A 21,537-nucleotide genomic window follows, 5' to 3' on the forward strand; every position below is an offset into this window, starting at 1 on the left:
ATTTGTTTAAATACTTAGGCCCACCTCTTCAGCTTCTAATGCCAGAATATTTATTAACCCTTTATGAAGGCTAATCCTGAGATAGAAACAATAGAATCGAAAAAATTGTGATAGAATTGAATTTATCGTTCAAAACTCTTTCTATATATGATCTTTTTACCATACAAATTTCACCCAATCCACTCTGCTCCTTCTAATGAGGCAAACTTGAGTTATAGACTATATTCACAGCCAAGGAATAGGGGGATCAAACGGAAACAACCCCAAAAACATGATTTATAAAAAAAATATATTGTAGCCAAAAGCAAAAATACCAGACTGTTTTATTCTTGTGAAGTTTATATTTGTTGAGACTTATTTCTCACGAACTGTTGGTCTTTATTTCGTACTCTACTTCTTGATGTCTGTGTTTGAAATTGATCAAACAGTTTGTGGTAATGAACTGCAAGTAAGAAATGAACGGACTCAACAATAACCAAAACTCTAAGAAAGAGCAACTGCAAAAAATAGAGCCATTTCCGTTTTTGATGTTATTTTTTTACCTGGTGATGTCTCTACTGGAATAAAACCAAACTCTGGAAACATTGCATTAAATTACTCCTGCAAATTTAAGCAACTCGATATGCTACTTATGATAAAGGTTAGTTAAATTCAAAGGAAGATATTGTATCTTAATATCGGAGAGAAAGGGTTGGGGGGATTTGAAAGGTTCTGTTTGAGAAACTTGAGAAGTGAAAGTTTAAGCAGTAAGGTTTGAAAAAGCAACTTCAAATAAAGAGCAGAAGCTCTCATGCTGCTACGTTATCAAACTTGTTCAAACTAAAAGCTCATTGAGTTTCAATGTCACTATGTGAAAATTTTCTTTTCAGCCGTCGTTATGCTTTGTTCTTAATGACATGTTTTTACTTACTTGACCTGTTTTCAATTTGAAAGTGAATATTGGCCCAAGTCTCTGGCAAATTCTTTCAAAACTGTTTATTCGTCAGATAGAAAGAATCTAGAAAGGGCCAGTTAGCTACTAAGGTGTACATACAGTTAAAGCAGGTCATGAGAAAGCTGGAATGTGGAAGATTATTAGCCTAAAACAGCCACCGTACAATGCAGAAGCACTTGTTTGTTTTTTTGGGGGATTAGATTAGGCCAAAACTAATATCACAGGTTCAGAATGCCTGTGACTACCAAGCTCCCAATCAATATTGTTCTCTCAGAAAATCAAGTGGTGCTTTTTATAGTTATAGTGATTAATGAGTATTAAGCATTCAGTTCGGTATGCAATATTTTGATACTACATATAACATTGGTGCTCAGCTCCATCCATAAAGTATTAGTGGTAAGCTAATCCATAAAGTATAATATCACAGGTTCAGAATGCCTGTGACTACCAATCAATAGCTCCCAATCAATATTCTTCTCCCAGAAAATCAAGTGGTGCTTTTTATAGTTAAGCATTCAGTTCGGTATGCAATATTTTGATACTACATATAACATTGGTGCTCAGCTCCATCCATAAAGTATTAGTGGTAAGCTAATCCATAAAGTATATAGTATACTTTAGACTTTGAATACTACACTCCATTAGCAGTACTAGAGTAAATATGATGTAATGCTTTTGATAATATGTAAAATTATGGAGTATGATATTTATGGCTAGTATATGACTTGCCAATGAATTAGTTTACAATTTTAATAGTAATTCAGAAAACTATTTATGTTTCTTACAGCAAACTATACTCAATTACATGTGTTACTTTTCTGGAAATTTTACGTATAAAAATACTTTTTGCTCAAAGCAAAGCTGTCAAAACACAAGTTGTGCTGCTAAAGTGTCGGCAGCTTTTGGAACTTTGCCAAGTTCTGCTACTGGCAGCGTTGGAACATTTTGCGCACCTGCTTAAACCCATATTCTCTGAAGAACAGATCCAAAAGGATTGTTAGGTTTCGACTTGTTGTAGCAGTTGCAGGTCTATGGATTCTGCAACTTTAAGCGCACAACTATATTAACAAATGCAACAGAGGAACAGAAGAAAAATATAATAAATAAACAATCACCACATAATTCTTTGCCACTCGTCACTATCGTCCCATTTAAATGTTTTCGCTGAAAATATGACTAGCGCTAAACCATTGACAAAAGTATACAAAACAAGCTCTAACACAAGCAAAATCCTTGATCTATTAGGAATATGAAGTCTCAGCAGAATGAAGATAATGAAAAAATAGCGAACGTCTATCAAATATTGAGGCACTATAGACAAAGCCGAGACGACTAAAAACCCTACTGTTACAAGGTATGGTTCAGTTCTTCTAATATAAATATATCCACAATATAAAGAAAAAACATATAAAGGTACCGGTAAATATCTTCCCAGGGGTACTTTTTCATAAAGGATTTTAAATGCATAAAATGAAAAATGTCTGTTATCAGCTAGGTTATAAGGATGAATAACAGTGTTAAAGTTAATTACTAGAATAAATATCAAACCACATAATATGAAGAATAATTTGCGTTTTCGAAAAAATCGCAAGAAATCGGGAAGAATCGGTAAATAGAAGGGTAAAAGAAAGCAAAACGAAAAACCTCCAAAATAAAAAATCTGCGGTAAGTTGATACCAGGCTTGTGAGCATTTCTATCTCCAACGACAATACTACCATTAAATAAATAAAATGCTACAAAAATAATAGCTACGATAATATATCCCAAAGACGTAGCAATTGTAGACACCATCATTTTTATAAAGGCTCCTCGGTCCCTGAGACGTTGAAATCCACGGAAAATGCACTAAAAAGAAAAAAAAAATGAAGTTTTACTGAAAATTTTGAACCTATTAAAAAAAAAAGAAAACCTAAGAACCGCATTTAATAGAAGAGGATAATAAAATAATAATATCCCAAATGAAAAATAATATAAAACTAAGAAAACGTGTCTGTGGGGTGTTGAATGGTGGAACGTGGAATTGCTGGCCAAACACGACGGAGTCTGAGGTGCTTCTCAGTAAAAATGTGTAAGCTCTGTTCCGGAAGCAGTTTTATTCGAAAAGTGAAGGAATTTTTTTTTATTATTTTGGATTAGGCTTGTCACACCTGCCTCCATTTAAATAATGGAAAAACTCATAAAAATAATTTTAAAAGTACAGCGATTCATTTAAAAAAAAAAGAAAAAAGAAGAGAAACCCCTTTTGGTTTCGAGAACAAGGATATATTCTGTAATTTAATATCCACAAATAAGCCATAGATATCTGCCATGATTTTTATTTATCCTACTGCAGCTTTTCATGCTGATTGCAAATCAGAAAACTGTTTTGCTCTATCACACCAGATTTCGATATCGATATAGATAAACATATTGTTTTAATCCCCTTTCATTGGATGAAACATCATAGAGAGTTTAAGGGCTCATTTGCATATTGATTTTTAGATTTAAGTGTTTTTCGAAGGTAACAAAAGACAATTTAAAATGAAATATAATTTAAAACAAAAAATGCACCTTTATGTACAAGATGACACAGCCCAAGTACCTTTTGACATCTTTTGAAAAGCTGTTTCTCTGATATATGATGTCATATGTGTTTGATTCTTTGTCCTGATTTTCTGTTGTAGCCAATTTTCTTGAATATAATAAATCTCCTGACTATGTAAATACTGTGCAGAAGTGCATTAGTACGGACAGCTTGATGAGTTGCAACATATTCCTCAAAATTCATCTCCTCGACTCACATCCCGACTTCGTTCCCGAGAACCTAGGATCTGTCAGAGATGAACATGGCGAACGTTTTCATCAGTAAATTTCGGTGATGGAGTCATGCTACCAGGGTCAAAAGAGCGCCGCAATGTTGGCTGACTACTGCTGGATGCTTCACCGTAACATACGAAGTACTCAACACAAACACAAGTCTGCAGCCAAGAAATTCAAACCAAACTAACTTTATATTGCGGAACTTTATGTTATATACATAGGCAAAATACCTAGTATTTTATATGCTTATTTATACCTTAAACTAGATGATGCTATATAGCTTGTGTTAATTAGTACTCTATTCAGCGATATGTGCTCTACTATAACTTGTTTGCCTTGATATAATGTTAAACATATATAAATGGTTAATGCCATATATCTCGAAAACGGTGGATGATGGAAAAAAAAAAAAAAAACCGTATGCATATTTTTAATCAGCATGTCTCAATTGTCTTAAAACATGTGTTAGATATGAGGATATCCACTGAAACTCTTTTTGTTAAACAGATTATTAATATTCACTTATTTAGAGAGGTACGTTTCCCCTATCCTTGCACTGAAACACACAACGCAAATTTTGCAAACAAAATAGTTCAGTGATCTTTGGATAGCTGGACCATATTGATGTACTCTCTGTTAACAGCCTTTTACATGTGGATACCATATCTTAAAAAACTTAAGGACTAAATTTTAACTGTTCCAGAAGAGACATTATACCCTACGAACTTGAAACAAAAACTTCGTCACAAAAAAAACTTCAAAAAATGTCTAAGATAGTACAATTCAGGAACAAAATCTTATCAAAACACAAACCTGTATTTCTTTTATTGTGTGGACATTTTCATAGCATCGCTCAACACGAGTTAAATGCAGCGCCTCTCTTAGGTTGAAATCAAAAACTCTCGCTCCAAGCCACATCACCCAAACAATGTTAGTTTGACGAACGCAAATAGAAAACAAACCTGAAATTTGATAGAAACGTAAACGAAGAATTCACTAATCAACAGGATGAACTCTGTTTGAAAAATAATAAATAACAACAGAAAAAACCCGTAAGGAGGATAGGCCTTTATTAATGTTTTGATTAAATTGCACCAATCATCTGGTTTATTGTTTACACCTCTCACAGTTCAATATCAAAGAATTTGTTTTTAATTATTTCAAGGTATTAATGCTCAATTTCAGGATAATTAATTACAAAATTACCCAGACAAAGAGAATATAAGTGATATTTCTTCGAAGATCAGTCCAATATTGACAGACCTTAGCCTAATAAAGCGTTTTTATCAGTTTCTCGACCTTCCTCTGCTAAAATGTACATAGGCCCCTTGCAAAGAGTGGGACCTGTGTGCAACTGTGGCTATCAAAATACGAATCTAAGAGACAATAAAGCTGTGAAACACAAAGGTGCCAAATACTTAAATGTAAGACAGTTGTTTCTGTGATCGATTCACAACATAGTCACACATATTGATACAAGAAGCCAATATTCATAAATCATATTTGTTTTTCCTAGATTTGAATATTATTGTACTACAGGGTTTGTATTACTGAAGCGAAAAATTGAAATAACAATAAAAGGGTTCAGAAAGTCCATAGTAACACTAATTTGTTCCAAAGTTTTATCTATCAATGCTATGTCTTTGTATATTTTGCCTTATTCATCATAGAGATAGGAAAACTACTGTTCCAATTAAAAACATTATTGACACATTGACTTGCCAAAAACCTTGTATGTTAACAATGGGCAACTTCGATAAGTTACAGCCCTTCTCACTGTGGCAATGGGGGATTTTTCAACCCCTAAGTTATACTTATTCGAATGTTGGACAATTTTGAACAAAATGGCTATTTTAAACTTTGACCGGATGTATTTGGGGAAAAAAGGGCGCGAGGGGAGGAGGGCTGATTATCCTCCAATTACTTTCGACTCTTAAAAAGAGCACAAGGAATTTCGATTTCCAATTGAATAAGCCTCTTCGAAAGTTCATACGACCACCTCTTCCATAAAATCTTTATATGTTAACGATGAGCAACTAACATAACTTATAGCCCTTGCCCCGAGGGTCGGGGGGAGGGGTTATGAAACCCAGAACCATAGTTATTTGACATTCGGATTATTTTAAACAAAATGACTGTCTCAAAATTTTGATCAGATATATTTGGGGGAAAAGGGTTTGGGGAAGGGGCTAGTTGCCCTCCAATCACTTTTGACGAGAAGAAGATTTAATTACAGAGAACAAGAGTGAGAAAGAAGTAAACGAAACAAGCAGAGATAGAAAATAAGAAAGAAAAGAGGATGTGATTGGAAAACAGGAGGAAATGCAAAATATACGAAAAACATAACTTTCTCTGCAGAAACGAAGGATATTATTATTATATAATACACCAATGTTAGAAGTTTGTTTTTCTTTCTCAGGTTAAGTACCTCTTGAAACAACTGTGCGATCCTTTCATTTTTTTTGAATATACTTGTTTTGCCCATATTAAATGTACCATAGAACCCGTGAAACTGCGTCAAAAATTTGTTAACAGAGGAGTTTGAAAATTCCAAGAAAAAAGAATCACCGCAAAGCGCAAGTTAAAATCAGCGCTCAGAGGTTCTAGAAGTTACCTTCAATCATTAGACCCAGACACTGCAAAAGCTATTAGAAGTTCGGGACAGAATATCTGCTCGTAAAGCTATTACTGTTCTTTCCAACCATAATTAGCTGTACAGATATAGTAAATAGCTTATCCAGATAATTTACTAAGTAGATTATCCAGAGTTTTGCTAATATTGCAATGAAGAAGAAAAAAGGCTGAGCAGGTTTAGCAAGGGCAATTGAGAACAGAGGGCTTTCTTCGAAGTCATCTGGGTTCTGTTGCCAAAACAAATTGTTAAGCCATATTAAATTGATAGTTTTAATGTCACATTCAAGGAACTTGGTTCCTTGAAATATTATCCGCTTGTCAAACAGACTTATGACAAAAAAAGGATAGGAAAAAAACATTTTTTAGAGGCACCTGCCCCCTTGCCCCCCAAGGACCACACAAGTTAAATTTCCCATAACTTGACGACTATCCCAAACTTCTCCATACATCCTAAACATGAATACTATCAAACTTGACCAGATCTATAACACTCTATTTTCTAAAACTTTTGTTGTCAAAAATCCTATCACTCTATGGCTCAATTGCTTAAAAAACCGTTTGAATACGACAGCAGATCAACATTTCGTTATAATACATACAAAATTTAAAAAAAACAAATAAAAAAAAAAACTTTGGGTAAAAACCGAGTCAAATGGGATGCGGTAAACGACTCTGAATTCTTTTTATCAGTCCTACCTTTTCCTTACGCGGTGACAACAGTTCAAAACAGGTGGCCAACTGAAATGCGTGTTTTCGTAAGAAGAACAGGTTTTTAAATTAATTTGAAATCTATATTAGATGAACTATATACGAATTCTCCTTCATTGCTATGAAATCCCTCATCGCTAAGTCTCGAGTTTGCTCAAAATCAAACTACGTGGACTTGCGTCAAACAATAGAATCAAGTTTCCAGCAGTAAAATATGCAACCCTTTCCCTTAAAAACCTGTGACTTTTTACTGCGTTTCAACCATGGCAGAGAATAAGAGAGAGAGAAAGAAATTGAGGAAGAGAGCAATAAACAAGAATTATAGGGAAAAAACTCACTAGCGAGACTAGCCGTAAAGTTGTTTCCATGTAGATGGAGGCTAAACATTAAAATAACCATGAACGTGGCAGCCATATCAGTGTAATAAACGGATGAAAAAAATAAAAGTGGAGGCCAGAGACCTAAATTCAAGGCACCAAAAACATTCTTATTCGTAGACACTGCCTAGAAATAGAAAACAAAAATTATAGAACTATGTATGACCTTACTGCTTTTGTCGCAAACAAAAGAGGTCCAAAACTTGTATATTAACACTAGGGAACAAAAATAAGAACTTCAAACATCAAACAGTTCGTGGTAACGAATTGTAAGTAAGGAGCGACCCGGCTCAATGGTAACCGAAACTCTAGAAAACGGGTTTTTGATACCAATAGATATATCAAAAGAATCTGATTTCAATGCTGATTTCAAATATATAACTTTCATCAAGTTTAGTGCTACGCATCAAAAGTTAGGCGCCTGATAAGATTTAGCTGATTTTTAAAAAAAGGGGGAAATAACCCCTAAGAGCCACAAAACCTTAATTAAAAACCCGACATCATATTCAGAGTATCAGAGAACCATGCTTTCTAGTTTTGAAGTTCCTATCTACAAAAATGTTGAATTTTGCATTTTTTGCCAAAAGAAAGATCATGAATGCGTGTTTATTTGTTTTTTGTTTTTTTTTCCCATGGGAGATCGTATCGAGCCAGTGGTCCTAGAATATCATGGGAGGGCTCATTCGAACGGAAATTAAAAGTTCTAGTTCCCTTTTTAAGTGACAAAAAAAATGAAGGGCAATTAGGCCCCCTCCCATGCTCATTTTTTTCTCAAAGTCACCCAATCAAAATTTTGAGATAGCCATTTTGTTCAACATGGTCGAAAATATAATAAATATGTCTTTTAGGATGACTTAATCACCCGGAGTACCCAGAGAGAGGGCCAAAAGTTATGAACTTTGCCCAATGTTAGCATATAGTATTGGTTATTCGGAAGTATACAGAAGTTTTCAGGAGGTTTTTTTTTGGTTGTGGGTGGGAAGGGTGGGTCGGGGGTTATGTTGGAGGATCTGTTCATGAAGGAAGTTGTCATGGGGAAGGGAAATTGCTATGAAGGGGGCGCCGGACTTGCCAGCATTATTTATTGTTTATTGGGAAGTATACAACCATTTTCAGGAAGGATTTTTTCTGGAGGGGGGGGGGCTAGAGGAGGGGATTACTCTGGAGAATATGTCCGTGGAGGATGTTTCTGTGGGGCAAGGGACATTTCTATGAAGGGGGCGCCGGATTTCCAAGCATTATTTAAAAAACGATCAGAAATTAAATAAAAAAAACAAGTTTTTTCAACTGAAATGTAAGAAGGAATATTAGAACTTAAAACGAAGAGAAATCATAACGTATGTGAGGGGGTTCTCCCCCAAGTCAATACCTCGCTGTTTACGCTACAGTTTTTTTTAGTGCTTTCAAAAGAGCTATCTATTCTAATTAAACGGCCTTTGTGATTCAGGGGTTTGTGAATAAGAAATTTTTTTAACTTTTACCGTAAAGAGCGTCGTATTGACTAAGGGGAGAACCCCCTCATATACGTAATAACATATACGTAATAAAAAAAAACAATAAAAATTAAGCGATACGGCTCAATAGTAATCGAAACTTTTAAAAACGGAATTTTGATGTCAATAAATGTATCAAAAGAATGTGTTTATAATGCTGATTCTAAATATATAAATTTTATTAAGTTTAGTATTACTCATCAAAGGCTACGAGCCTGAGAAAATTTACTCGATTTTTTAAAGAGGGGGAAACATCCCCTACAAGTGAAAGAATTATAATGAAAATCACACCGTCAGATTCAGCGTATCAGAAAACCGTATTACATAGATTTGAAGCTCATATCTGCAAAAATCTGCAACTTTGTATTTTTTGCCAGAAGTAAAATATACAAATATAGAAGTTAGTTACATAAGTTAATTTGTAAAGACATCCATTTAGCAAAAGAAAAGTAAAATTTTTATGCAAATAAAAGCTGCATTGACTAAAAAACGATCAGAAATTAAATTAAAAAAAATAAGTTTTTTAAACTGAAAGTAAGGAGCGACATTAAAACTTAAAACGAACAGAAATTATTCCGTATATGAAAGGGGCTGTCCCCTCCTCAACGCGTCGCTCTTTACGCTAAAGTTTGACTCTGTCTCACAACTTTATTTTTTAAAACAATAAAAAAATTTAGCGTAAAGAGCGAGGCGTTGAGGAGGGGACAGCCCCTTTCATATACGGAATAATTTCTGTTCGTTTTAAGTTTTAATGTCGCTCCTTACTTTCAGTTTAAAAAACTTGTTTTTTTTTATTTAATATCTTTCAAAATCCTCCTTCCTCTGTAAAGTTATAAATTACAGCTACCAGCGAAATGTTCAATATTATTTTCCGATAAGAAAAAGGGTCAATCCGATAATTAATTCTGTCAATCTTTCCCGACAATTTATTCTTTTAAAACGTACATTTTTGAACAGCCTACTGGGAGTCTTCTAGTGACATTTTTATAACAAAAATTAAATGCAATAGAATATGTCAAGCTTTTTGCTTGATACAGCAAAAGGCTTTCCCCAATAAATGGCGATTTACCCGTCTTCTAATTGTACTTTAAAAAAAACTGGACAAGAAGGATTTAGCCTACACTTCTTCATCTTCTTCAATTTCGGACTAAGGATAATGTATATTGCTGTGTTTCGCTTTCGCCATTCTGCCTGATATTAATCAGCAAGGACGTACATTTGGCTTCTTTAATTAAATGGCGGGCGTGATGCACCTAGTTTCTAAATACTTAAATAATAAATTGTACATTTCTTCTTCCACCGTTTTGGACAGTACACGCATGAGTAAGGTTTAAAGGCAAAGGGTCAGTGTGTGAAACTTGAAGGCATTACACAGTACACAGTTCAAACATAGTACTTGCAGTACTAAACTGCGCTTTATTAATATAATGCACATTTTATTGTAGTACTAGCTATTGGCTTTAATTGAGACAGGGATTCACTGAGAGAGAAACAACAACAAATGCATTATGTAGCAGTGTTGTAAGCCCTTTAAGTACTTATATTTGAAGTACTGCATAAGAGAGAAATAGGCCTAAGTGTTAAGGTACAACTTAAGTACAAAAAAGTACTTAATCGCTAAAAAAATCTGAATCTAAAACTTAAGATAGCAGAAAGCATTCCAAAACGAGGTTGGAGTTTGAGTGTCCTATGCGAAGAGCACAAACTTATTTTGCTGAGACTAATGAGGGCAAACAATAGAGGCAATATGTCACCTAAAGTAAGCTCTTTTGTGAACTTGTAATTTATTTTTAAAACAAAACCAGAGAATACAAAAAAAAAAAAAAAAAATCAAAATGACGATTCAATTAAAATGACGAACTTATTTTGCTGAGACTAATGAGGGCAAACAATAGAGGCAATATGTCACCTAAAGTAAGCTCTCTTGTGACCTTATACTTTGTTTTTAAAACAAAAATAGAGAATACAAAGAAAGAAAAGAAGAAAATTAAAATGACCATCCAGTTTACATTATGCAAATCATCTTGAAAGAAAAGAGAAAAATTACGGAAAGCTACCACAGGTTTAACTAGTAAACTTTAACTTGAAAACTAGTCCTGGTAATTCACAGGACCATTCTATTTACCAGAGAGCATTGCCAGTGACACCAAATGAGACATAAATAAATGCTAATAAATAAATATACCAGTTTTTTTTTTAAGTTCTGTGCTAAATGAGTCAAACAGTTTGTGGTAACGAACTGTAAATAAGAAGTGAATCGGCCTGAACTGTGTACGTAAGAAGTAACCGAAACTCTAAAAAAAATGTTTTAATAACAATTAATTCATCGAAAGAATTGACATTTTATGCTGATTCCAAATACATAAGGTTTATTCAGTTTGAAGTTACCCATCAAAAGCTAAGAGTCTGAGGAAATTTTCCTGGTTTTCGAAAAAGGAGAAAGACCCAAAAAGACCTCGGTCTTCATTAAAATCGCAACATCAAATTCAACATATCAGAGAACCCTATTGCAGACGTTTCAAGGTCATATTTACAAAAATGTGGGAGATCAGCGATATGTGTTTACTCGTATTTGTTTTTTTTTTTTCTAAGGGTGATCGTATCCCTCCAATGCTCCTAGAAGATTGGGAGAGGGCTCATTCGAACGGAAATTACAATTTTAGTGCCGTTTTTAAGTGACCGAAAACATTGTGCCACGGGAAAGTGGTGTTTTCTGTAATTTTGAGGCACTAAACAACAATTTTGCCCCGAAGCAGCCAATCAACTTAAACGTATAAAAAACTATGTTGAGCTTCCCAGTTGCAAATGAGTTAATGCTGCATGCTGGCGCTTTCGTTCCCGAAAAGTCATGTAATCCGTACAAGGTAAATTGCTAATATGGACATTCGCCTTAATGCTTCAGTTAACTAAGTTGATTCAACTGACTTAACATGTTCAGTGACGTATAATTGCGCGTGCATTAGCTATTATTAAGGAGGAGCGGTGGGGCATTGTACAGGGGGGGGGGTTGCAAGATGTCTCAAAACGTGCATTTCAATGCCCGAATTGTCAAACTCTTGATGAACCTCCAAGGCAGGGGGAGGGGTTAGAAATTAGTCTCTCATATCCCTTCATTTATACTAAGCCTGAAGAAGGGTGCTGCGGGGCAGTAGCTCCCTTCTTATTGCAAAAAATGTTTCTGACATTTATTTTAAACCTTGATTTGACTAAACTGATTCGCTTGAGGTTTCATGAAATTATACACAGTGATTCATAAGGGCGCATTAACTATTATGAAGGAGGAGCAGTGGCTCATTGTTTAGGTAGGGGGGATGCCTCAATGAGTGTTTTTAAATACTCAAACTTCCCAATTCGCATTTAGCCTCCAGATAAACATAAAATGAGTTCTGAGGAAAGGAAGGGGGTAAGAATTGATGTTTAATCCCTTTTGAGTTCCGAGAATATTTTGGTCTACGCCATTATTTTGGTGTTAGGGGGGGGATAGTGCCCCTTCCATTCCAACACTTTTTTTTCTAGGTAGCACAAGAGACTACATTTACACGCCTTCCAGCACAGACGTAGAAAATTGAGGGTGGGGCATCAAGAGCCTCACCAGAAAATTCCTTGGGGAGGGGGTTGGCAAGTGTTACCAGGAGCTTTGTTTTCAGAGAGTTTAAATGACAATACTACTTCTCATTTTCCATTTACATGCGGTGTTTAATGTCTTCTGGGTTCCTGGGAGGGGGGGGGGCTAACCCCCTACTGCCTTCCATGGGGAAATTCCCTATAGAATAGGTTTATTCGAAGAATTCACCTTTTAAGATAATGGAGATGATGACCCTATAAATATTTTTTTATATTTCTACCCCCAACCTCATAATAAATATTTAAGGGGCGTATTGTTTTTTACGGATGAGTATCATTCTCAAAGCATTATTTTACGAATATTAAACTTGACTGCCAAAAATGGGAGCTGAAAGAGGGAGTAGTAGCATTCCTTCACATATAAGGGAACAAACAGCACATAGTAACAAACTATAAGTAAAGAGCACCTATTTTCAATGGAACTCAAAATGTAACAACCTTCGACTAAAACATATGCAACAGCTTGATAGAAACTATGCAATGAAATTCATCAAGCATGAGAGACCTAAAGGCACTATCTGCAAAATGTAAAATTTCTCCTTTTTCGAATTAAGTAAATATATATACTAGTATTTAGAAGATGATATTTTAATCTGGAACTTTATTTCAAAAAGCAAATACTAATTAAGCTGTTTTTCTCGAAGTGTTCCTGTACAAAAGTTAAATTATGATTTAAAATTTAAGATTTGAGAGGTGGTAGTCCTCCTTGTAAATTAAACTGAAACTGAACAGTATTTCATTTTAAATCATAAAAAGTTCAGAAGCAGAAGAAATTTGCCGAGTTTTAGAAAATAAGGAGATCCCCCCCCCCACGATGCAGTGATCTTGATGAAAATTGTACCATCAAATTCAGTATATCCGAAACACTAGTAAAGAGTTTTTAAGCTCCTATACAAAAATACGATTTTTTTTTCTAGGGGAGATTGTAACAAACCAATGGCCCTAGGACAGTGAAGGAGGGCTCATTCAAACAAAATTAAAAGTTCTAGTCCCCTTTTTGAGTAGCACTAGTGATCACAATACGACACAGTAGCTTTACTCCCATTTTGTGGGATGAAACAACAATTTTGGTTTGTAAGAGGGCTAAAATGCAATATAATTCAAAATATAATTCAATCAATTCAAAATTACTAAAAAGCCATAAATTCAGCTTCCCAGTTTCAAAATTCACGATCCCATGCCATAGTGCATTTATTCCTAAAGCTATTTGCAATTAAAAATAAACGGATAATATGGGCAACTGTTATTTAAGCTTCATTTAACTGAGTCTATTCATTTGACGCTTTGTAGAAATTACTTAAAGTGGTATGTAGCTGTACATCAGCTATCTTTCTTGGAGGTAGGAGTGAATGTCTGAAGCCCCAAAAAGCGAATTTTTAGACCTAAATATTCTCCCATCTTTCGTCGAGCATTCAGATAAATATAGAAGAGGAGCGGGTGGAAGGGAGGAGAGAGAAGTGGATGTGTGCGCGAAATGACTTCCGCCTAAATCTCCATTCATTCTTGGCAGAATTTTCGACTACTCATTTAATATAGGTGGGGTGCTGCGTGGTTACTGCTCCCATTTATTGCAGAGCTATCTAAGATGTAGCATACAATATTACACCAATGAGCTTACGTGAAAAGAAGGAGAGGGGGGATTCCCTATGAAAAAGATCTGTTCAAAGACCTTCCCTTGAAAACAGTAAAAGTTATGAGTCTAAAATTTTTCAGGTCGATTTAGGAGCGACAGAAAAATTATCTTAAAGACTGATAGAAATATTTTCAGGCGTGCGCTTTTTCGGAGTGATCATGATTCAGGGACGATTAAAACACTATTGCACGAATATTAAATGTGAATTTAAAAAGGACAGGGGTTGAGGGAAGGGGGCTCTCAGCTTTCTTTACTTTTACAAGAGCTCTAGATCCAATAGTCCATAGTATAAGATCAATAATTAAAAAAAGCGACTCTTGTCAACAGAAACTAAAACTCAAAAAGCAAAATTGGATTATAATGTTTGCACCATCAAAACCAACTATTTATGCTGAATCTAAATATTAAAAATTCGTTAACAATAATTTTACTAATCAAAAGGTATTACCATGAAAAAAATTGCTTAATTTTAGAAATGGATTGTTTTAAATCCCGCCAAAAAAAATGTACAACATTGGTGAAAATAAAAATAAAAAAAATCAAAATTTACGAGCCACTTTCTACTATGAGCAAGATCCCTAAAGCTACTAGTAAAAGAAAACAAACACAGATATTTATCCCACACAGAGCTGGTGGCATCAATTGGAGGAGGAGGTACATGTGGCCCTATCTATATCCCCACCTCTTAGATTTTCAAAAATGCCTTTATTGAGGTATCTTCATTGAAAATGCCTCTGTAGGTATTTTCACTGAATAAATTGAAAAAAACAACAAATTGCCCCTCTTAAATAGTGAAAAATCCATTTCCCCCTCCCCCTAAATTTTCGCGAATGGACGCCACTGTACAGAGCCAAATTCTTGGGTACCACTGAGAGGGTACTTACATAGCCTACCAGTCATGGGTGCCATACTCGAGCGCAGTTTAACATTCGTCCCTAAACATACATGCAGTTCCATAAAAATGCACCCGTCATTGTAGACTGTTTATCCCAGGGATGTGCGATTAACAGGTTACTTGAATTGGTCAATTCAGCTATTAAACTTGCAACTTTCAAGCAAATACAATCCAATTATTGGCTTCCATAATTTTTTCCAATCACTTTTATTTTGATTATATCAATTTTCAGTTCATTTACAAATATATTTCAATTCAAAGTGGCAAGGTATGCCAAAAAATATAGCAAAATGTCAAAAATTGTACTTCAAAAACACAAGATTAAATTATTTTTTTTTTTAGTTGTGCCCTCTGTATAGCCATAATCTTCCCTGCAATACTGAAAACCTTCTCGATACCGGTATACCAAAGCATTTTCTTCCAACTTGGGCATCTTTCAAAGATGCAAAAGTTAGATATTTGTCCAAGTTTCCTTCTCAGTAGACCAATGAGATTATGTCCTTGTCACATATCTGCTAGTTTACATATTATACAGGTCATCCGTGCAAAGTATGGGTTTTCATCTCTTGAAACCACAGTTTATATAATAGCAGTATGATCTTTCCCTATCTCACCCATTATAAAAACCCGGACCGAGGTGCAAGTGCTCCAGAGAACCTATAAACATAAGCGACATTAGATCTTTTCACGGGTAGACAAGTCAGATCTCTCTTGAACACGAAACTTGGCTTCAACGTTGGAACACTAATTTTGAAGACACTAAATTTAAATTAATTTATTCCATTACATACATGAAAATCGGTAATTAGTAATGCAATGTTATTATTAGATGTTTTTAGGAATTAAAAATAGGTTTCGAAGTCCCAAATTGGTTTCAAAGGCATTTTGAGAAAGTTTCTGCCCAAATACGTATTCCAGGGTAATTGGACCGCTGATGGCAGATCAAATGAGAGGAGCTGTTTGTACGCGCCGATATAAATATAAATATATATATATATATATATATATATATATATATATATATATATATATATATATATATATATATATATATATATATATATATATATATATATATATATATATATATATATATATATATATATATATATATATATATATATATATGTAAAATTAGTTCAGATGTTGATAAGAATTACAAGTAGGCTTCGAAGTCGTTGGAACACAAGTTCTAAAACTGGTCTCAATCACGAATCCTTATCGGTATGTAAATTCACAGACTGTAAAGATTTTGAAAAAGAGGTGTTTATTATTTAATGTTAAGGAAAGGTCTTCCCATTTCATACGAAAACATTGATTGAAAACGAAAATAGTCTTATCTCGACTGTCCGCCAAAACAGGTAACTAAACTTTTCAAGTATCACAGGAACTACAATCTGAGAAAATAAATAACACGACGTTAAAAAAAAAAAAGATAAACCATCCAGTTGCGGATCCAGAGGGGGGGGGGCGAGGGATACCCCCCTAAAGTCGTCTAAAGTAGTTTAATTTACCTAATTAACGCAATTTTGCATTAATTAAACTTGCTCCTAACTTAATTTTATTGCTACAACCTAATTTGCGCCCCCCCCCCTAAAAAATCCTGGATCCGCCCCTGAAACCATCACCCCTATTCCACCAGTTATTAGAAGAAAAAAAAATTCCTTATTTTCACACATTTCATCCGCCCCCCCGCCCCCGTTTTTATAAAATCCTACATAGGCCAGTCAGTTGGGTCCAATGTATAGAAAAAATAGATTGTTCTAATCTGTACATAATCTGAACCATGACTGCGAGATGGGACAACAGTGAAAAACTTGGCAAATTCATCAAGTTTTTTTCCAGTATCGAAATTTCAAGTACTGTATTATCTAGTAAGTATTATCTAAGTGACGCAAACACTACATAATATGTGCAGAAAAGAATGGGAAAAGCTCTTTGTTTGCACTGAGACCGAAGATCCAAAAATCATCTGCGGTAAAGTTTTTGCTAGTTATATAAACTGTGCTTGAAACACAAAAAGCAAGAACACTTTGATAGCCAGGGCACACAATCCTTTTTGGAAGCCATATAATTTCTATAGTCTGTTTTTTTTTCATCACTGATTGAAAAGCTGCTTGTAAAAGCGAATGGTTGCAACTACATTGTAGAATCTGAGCCGCTTAATGGATCAAAGCATTGTTGCAAGGATGAAGTTCCTATCCATAGTTTAACCTGAGGTTCTTCTATCCATAGCCACCTTAAATGAATTTAAGGTTCTGAATCTGGTTTAAGCAATCTCCTCATATCCATGATTGATGAAATAAGTAAAGATGATAGGAACCATCTTTCAGATTGAACTCTAATTGTCAGCTCTTCACTGGGCTTAACCAATGACATTAGCTCTTGTAGCAGGAGCCGTTTAGAGTTGCTTACATCCACTCTCTTGAAATGCTTTTTTGAAGAATAAGAGGGGACTGTTAGGATGGATTGGCTGGTCACTGGTTGTGACTTTTGAAAAGATTGAAAGCTATCTGGCTGCTTCTATCAAAGCTGACAAGACCTTGATCCCGACTAAAGTAATGCCGTCAGCTTCTTTGAATGCGTCACTATGTACAATGTGTACGTTTCTATGTAATATGTACAATGTACGATCAAAGCAACTAAGCCTTATTGGTCCTCCTCGGCCACCGATTTCTAAGGTTTCTTCCTCAGTAACAGGCTACAACAGTACTAACAATACAACAACATATTTCAGTCAAATTTTTCACTTCAATGTTTTCGTATGTCAGATTTAAGAAATTAATTGCAAAGCGGGGCTCCCACGGCGTCAATAAAGTTAATAAAGCTGTCCCTAAAGTTAATAAACCGTTTTCCTCTTATAACTTTATTGACTTTATGGTTGTCGGAAAGAAGTTAAACTTTATTTAACTTTTTCAATAAGGTCCGGAAAGTTTAGCCAATAGGAGAAGACTTGTGGAAAATTTCAATTCAGCTAAAAGAAACTAATTAGATAGCCAGTCTTGAACTTTTTTCTCTAATATCTGGAACGTTGAAACAGAGAACTTGCTTATTTCACTAATGAGAAATAAACTCTTAATATACAGTTCCTCAAAAAGGGAACATAAGAACAAAATTGGTGTTGAAAATGCATTCAAGGGAATAAGTGAAGTAATGTGTCAAGAATTGGGTTCTCATTTTATCTGTGAGCCTTCTTTAGTAAATTTTAAAGTAAAAACAACATCTAACTTGAGACTAACTTATTAAATTGAAAAAGTTATCAAAAATAATGTCAGATATATTCAAGAATGAACGTGTGAATAATTCAAATTAATTGCTTCAAAAAATTTCCATAAAGTCAGGAAGGCAAAATTCATGTGTGAGCGCGACGAACTTTACGGTATGTAACTTTGTGGAATGCTTTATTAACTTTATTGACGCCGTGGGAGCCCCGCTTAAGAAACGAACAATCACGATCCGATTATTTTTACTTTAAAAATTGATTACGATTACGATTTAATCGAAAAATTGATCATACTCTTGGTTTCCCCAATAAAGCTGACGACTATAGAGTATCACAAAGTTGAACACCATCTATTATAGTGCCCGTTGACGGATTCTTTAATAGGGGAGGGGGGATACTTAAGGCTTCAAGAAAGAGTTATAAAAACATTTTCTAAGTTACTATGAGAGGTGCTTCAGATGAATTAAATGAACAATCCCAAGTACATGGGCTTAGCCTCCGGCCTTCCTTCATTAGGAAGAATATTTATATTGATAGATAGAGGATGAAGGTGCAGTATGGGTACTGGGGTGGGGGAAAGCTCCCTTTGGATTATGGGCACAATACTTTATTTTAGAAAATTATGCTTTACTATAAAAGGTAATACACTAAATGAGTTCTATTTCGTGAAGCACTGTTCTGTACAAGTTAAAATTTGAGGCAAAGGGTGGGATTTTAAGGTATGGTAGCCTCCTCACATTTAGATTAATCCTGGGTATGGTATTAAAAACAATCATAAATAATATAAAAAAAAACAATTTAAAAAAAAAGAAGTAAAGAGTGACATTAAAGCATTAAACAAACATAAATTACTCTGTATATGAAGCATTGTCCACCTGATCAGCCCCCCCTCCCCACTCCTTACAATGAAGTTTGAATATTCGTCCCTAAAGCTCGAAAGAACGAGCGCTTAAGCACAAGGGCGATTGGATGAGCTAAAAAGCATTTTTTTACAATACCTCAAGAATGGAGCAGCATATTAATGCATACTTGCTTTAAACAAGGAAAAAAACAGTTGGAAATGTTTTAAGCGGTAATTGGATAAAAAACTTGAAATTAGCCACTAACTAACTTTGTTGCATTCATAAATGCTTTCAGTAAATCACTATAGAACTTTAGCGCAAAGAGAGTTGTTTTAAAGTTTTAATATGGCTCTTTACTTTCATTTAAAAGAAAATTGTTTTTCTTAAATTTAATTGTTAATAAAAGCCTATTCCAGACTATGAAAAATAAACTGAGTGGCACCCTCACGTAGATGTGCAATTTCAAAACTTGTCTTCTCTTTTTTTGATTTGATTTATCAGCACTATTTTAGCAATGCTTCACAATTTCAAACCTTGTCATAGAAGCACAAATACGGTTTGGAAAGGGATTTCAAAGTCCTCTCCCTGGGCAGAGTGAAGAAGCTTCGAAGAATAATTCATACATTTTGCTTGTACTTCTGTATTAACGCTCAAAAGTTTAAAGAGCGTGTCTAAACACTGAAGTTTGGTAATAAGACTGCTGACAAAGCTGAGAAAACAAATAAATAAATTAAGTAAAAAGAAAGTCTGAATACACAAGGGTCTCATACCATTTTTCTTCTTTTTTTCAAGTCCAGAGTAGGCTTGAGTGAAAAGTTTGGAGCAAATGAATATTATTAACTGTGTAATTGATGGCAATCCCTTTGGTAAAAAAAAGAAGATATTATACTGACGAATGGTCTACGCAGCGCAGGTGCCGATCTTCTGATTCTCTGCCTTTAGCCAGGAGTGGCATGCGCGGTTGGGGGTGAATCATCCGACCCTTCCCATGTTTTCCCCCAGATTTCTCCAGGTACCCATTTGGAGCTGTGTCGACTCTGGATGAGCTAACAGTCACACCACTGACCCCCTTCCCCCCTTTCCAAATCAAATAATCAGCAACACCAAACCAAGCCAAAAAAAAAAGAAGAAGAAAAACAAAATCTATTGATTAACAATAAGTATCAAAGCTTCTGGGAGTATCTAAAACATTTTTTTTAACTCTCACATATAAACCAAAAATTATAATAATTTTCATTAAAACTAATCGCTTGAAAAAGAAGATAAAGTATTTCAAAGGAGACACAACTTCAAAATGTTCCCTTCATAATTCAAAGCGTCAAAACGATCGAAGTTTTGAATAGCCGTAAAATGAAAACTAAAAAAGCTATGCAAAAAGGTGTATGCATTCTAATATTCCTGAAAGGAACAAATCTACTAAGTTTTGTAAGATACCAGACCATGAAACTAGGAAAAGAAGTGGCACAATTTCAGCTAGAGAAAAAGACTGATTACCAAGAGTCATTATTGAAGGAATAGGCTTATGTACATGGTAGACATACTCTCTTGGTGAACATAGTATTTCTCTTCAATAATAGTGTAAATTCCTTGTCTATGCTCATTAACAAAATGGATTTATTCAATCGGAAACTAGCTCTTTGGGGCATACAAAAAAAACACTATAATGTTTCTAGATGAAGCAAAAAAAATTGAAATCTGCTTATATTGACCAAAAGACATGGCAGGCTGCAAAGGACAGCATTCAATTTCTTTAAGCTGAAAGCTCAAGAAAATTATCTATCTTAAAATCTGGACCCTCTTAAAGGGAACTTCTTCATCAATAATCACTTCTTTGAAGACTTACTTACATATACACTTGACCACTATGAAAAAAAAAATGTTTATGTTACCATCTGAAACCATTATGATGTTTACACATAAAAAACCATCACTTCCAGGATTTTGGAAGTCATTCTAAAATAGAATATACATTTTTAAGAAGCAAGCTAATTATTATTTTAGTATTTTTTTCAACAGGTTATTTGTTCAAAAAGATCTAATCAGAAACATAGTAAAAACAAAAGCACCAACCTCAAATGGATATTGGTATAGGGATGACTTCATATTTTCTTCAATTAGTCAATCTCAAGTGGAATTCATCAACATTTAAGTGATGTACCATACAAGATAGTTACTTCATTAATTTAATGAAACTTATTCTGGGAACATATATAAGATAATATAATAAATTCTAAGAAGACATATAAGATAATATTTAACATAATATGCTATACACAAATTCATATCTTGGCACCATTGAATCTTTGTGTTAAAAAAAAAATAAATAAAAAATTCCGAGAGCAATTTTCATCAGACTTTTGGTGAGTTTGTAAAA

General features: G+C 34.4%; 1 protein-coding gene across 1 annotated transcript in view; it reads right to left on the minus strand.

The window, feature by feature from the left end:
* Positions 1 to 1,972: 1,972 nt before the first annotated feature.
* The window catches only part of Alg10 (alpha-1,2-glucosyltransferase Alg10), a 28,234-nt gene continuing 8,669 nt past the window's right edge, over positions 1,973 to 21,537 (minus strand). The window contains exons 3-5 of the mRNA XM_089085723.1: positions 7,415 to 7,580; positions 4,548 to 4,696; positions 1,973 to 2,780 (exon numbers count right to left, since the gene is read on the minus strand). Coding sequence (XP_088941849.1) covers positions 2,046 to 2,780; positions 4,548 to 4,696; positions 7,415 to 7,580 — 1,050 coding nt within the window. The 3' untranslated portion in view covers positions 1,973 to 2,045. The remainder of the gene's footprint in view (positions 2,781 to 4,547; positions 4,697 to 7,414; positions 7,581 to 21,537) is intronic.

Source organism: Artemia sp. Qi Xiang Cuo, chromosome 1, assembly GCF_049724085.1.
Source record: "Artemia sp. Qi Xiang Cuo chromosome 1, ASM4972408v1, whole genome shotgun sequence".
Classification (NCBI taxonomy): domain Eukaryota; kingdom Metazoa; phylum Arthropoda; class Branchiopoda; order Anostraca; family Artemiidae; genus Artemia; species Artemia sp. Qi Xiang Cuo.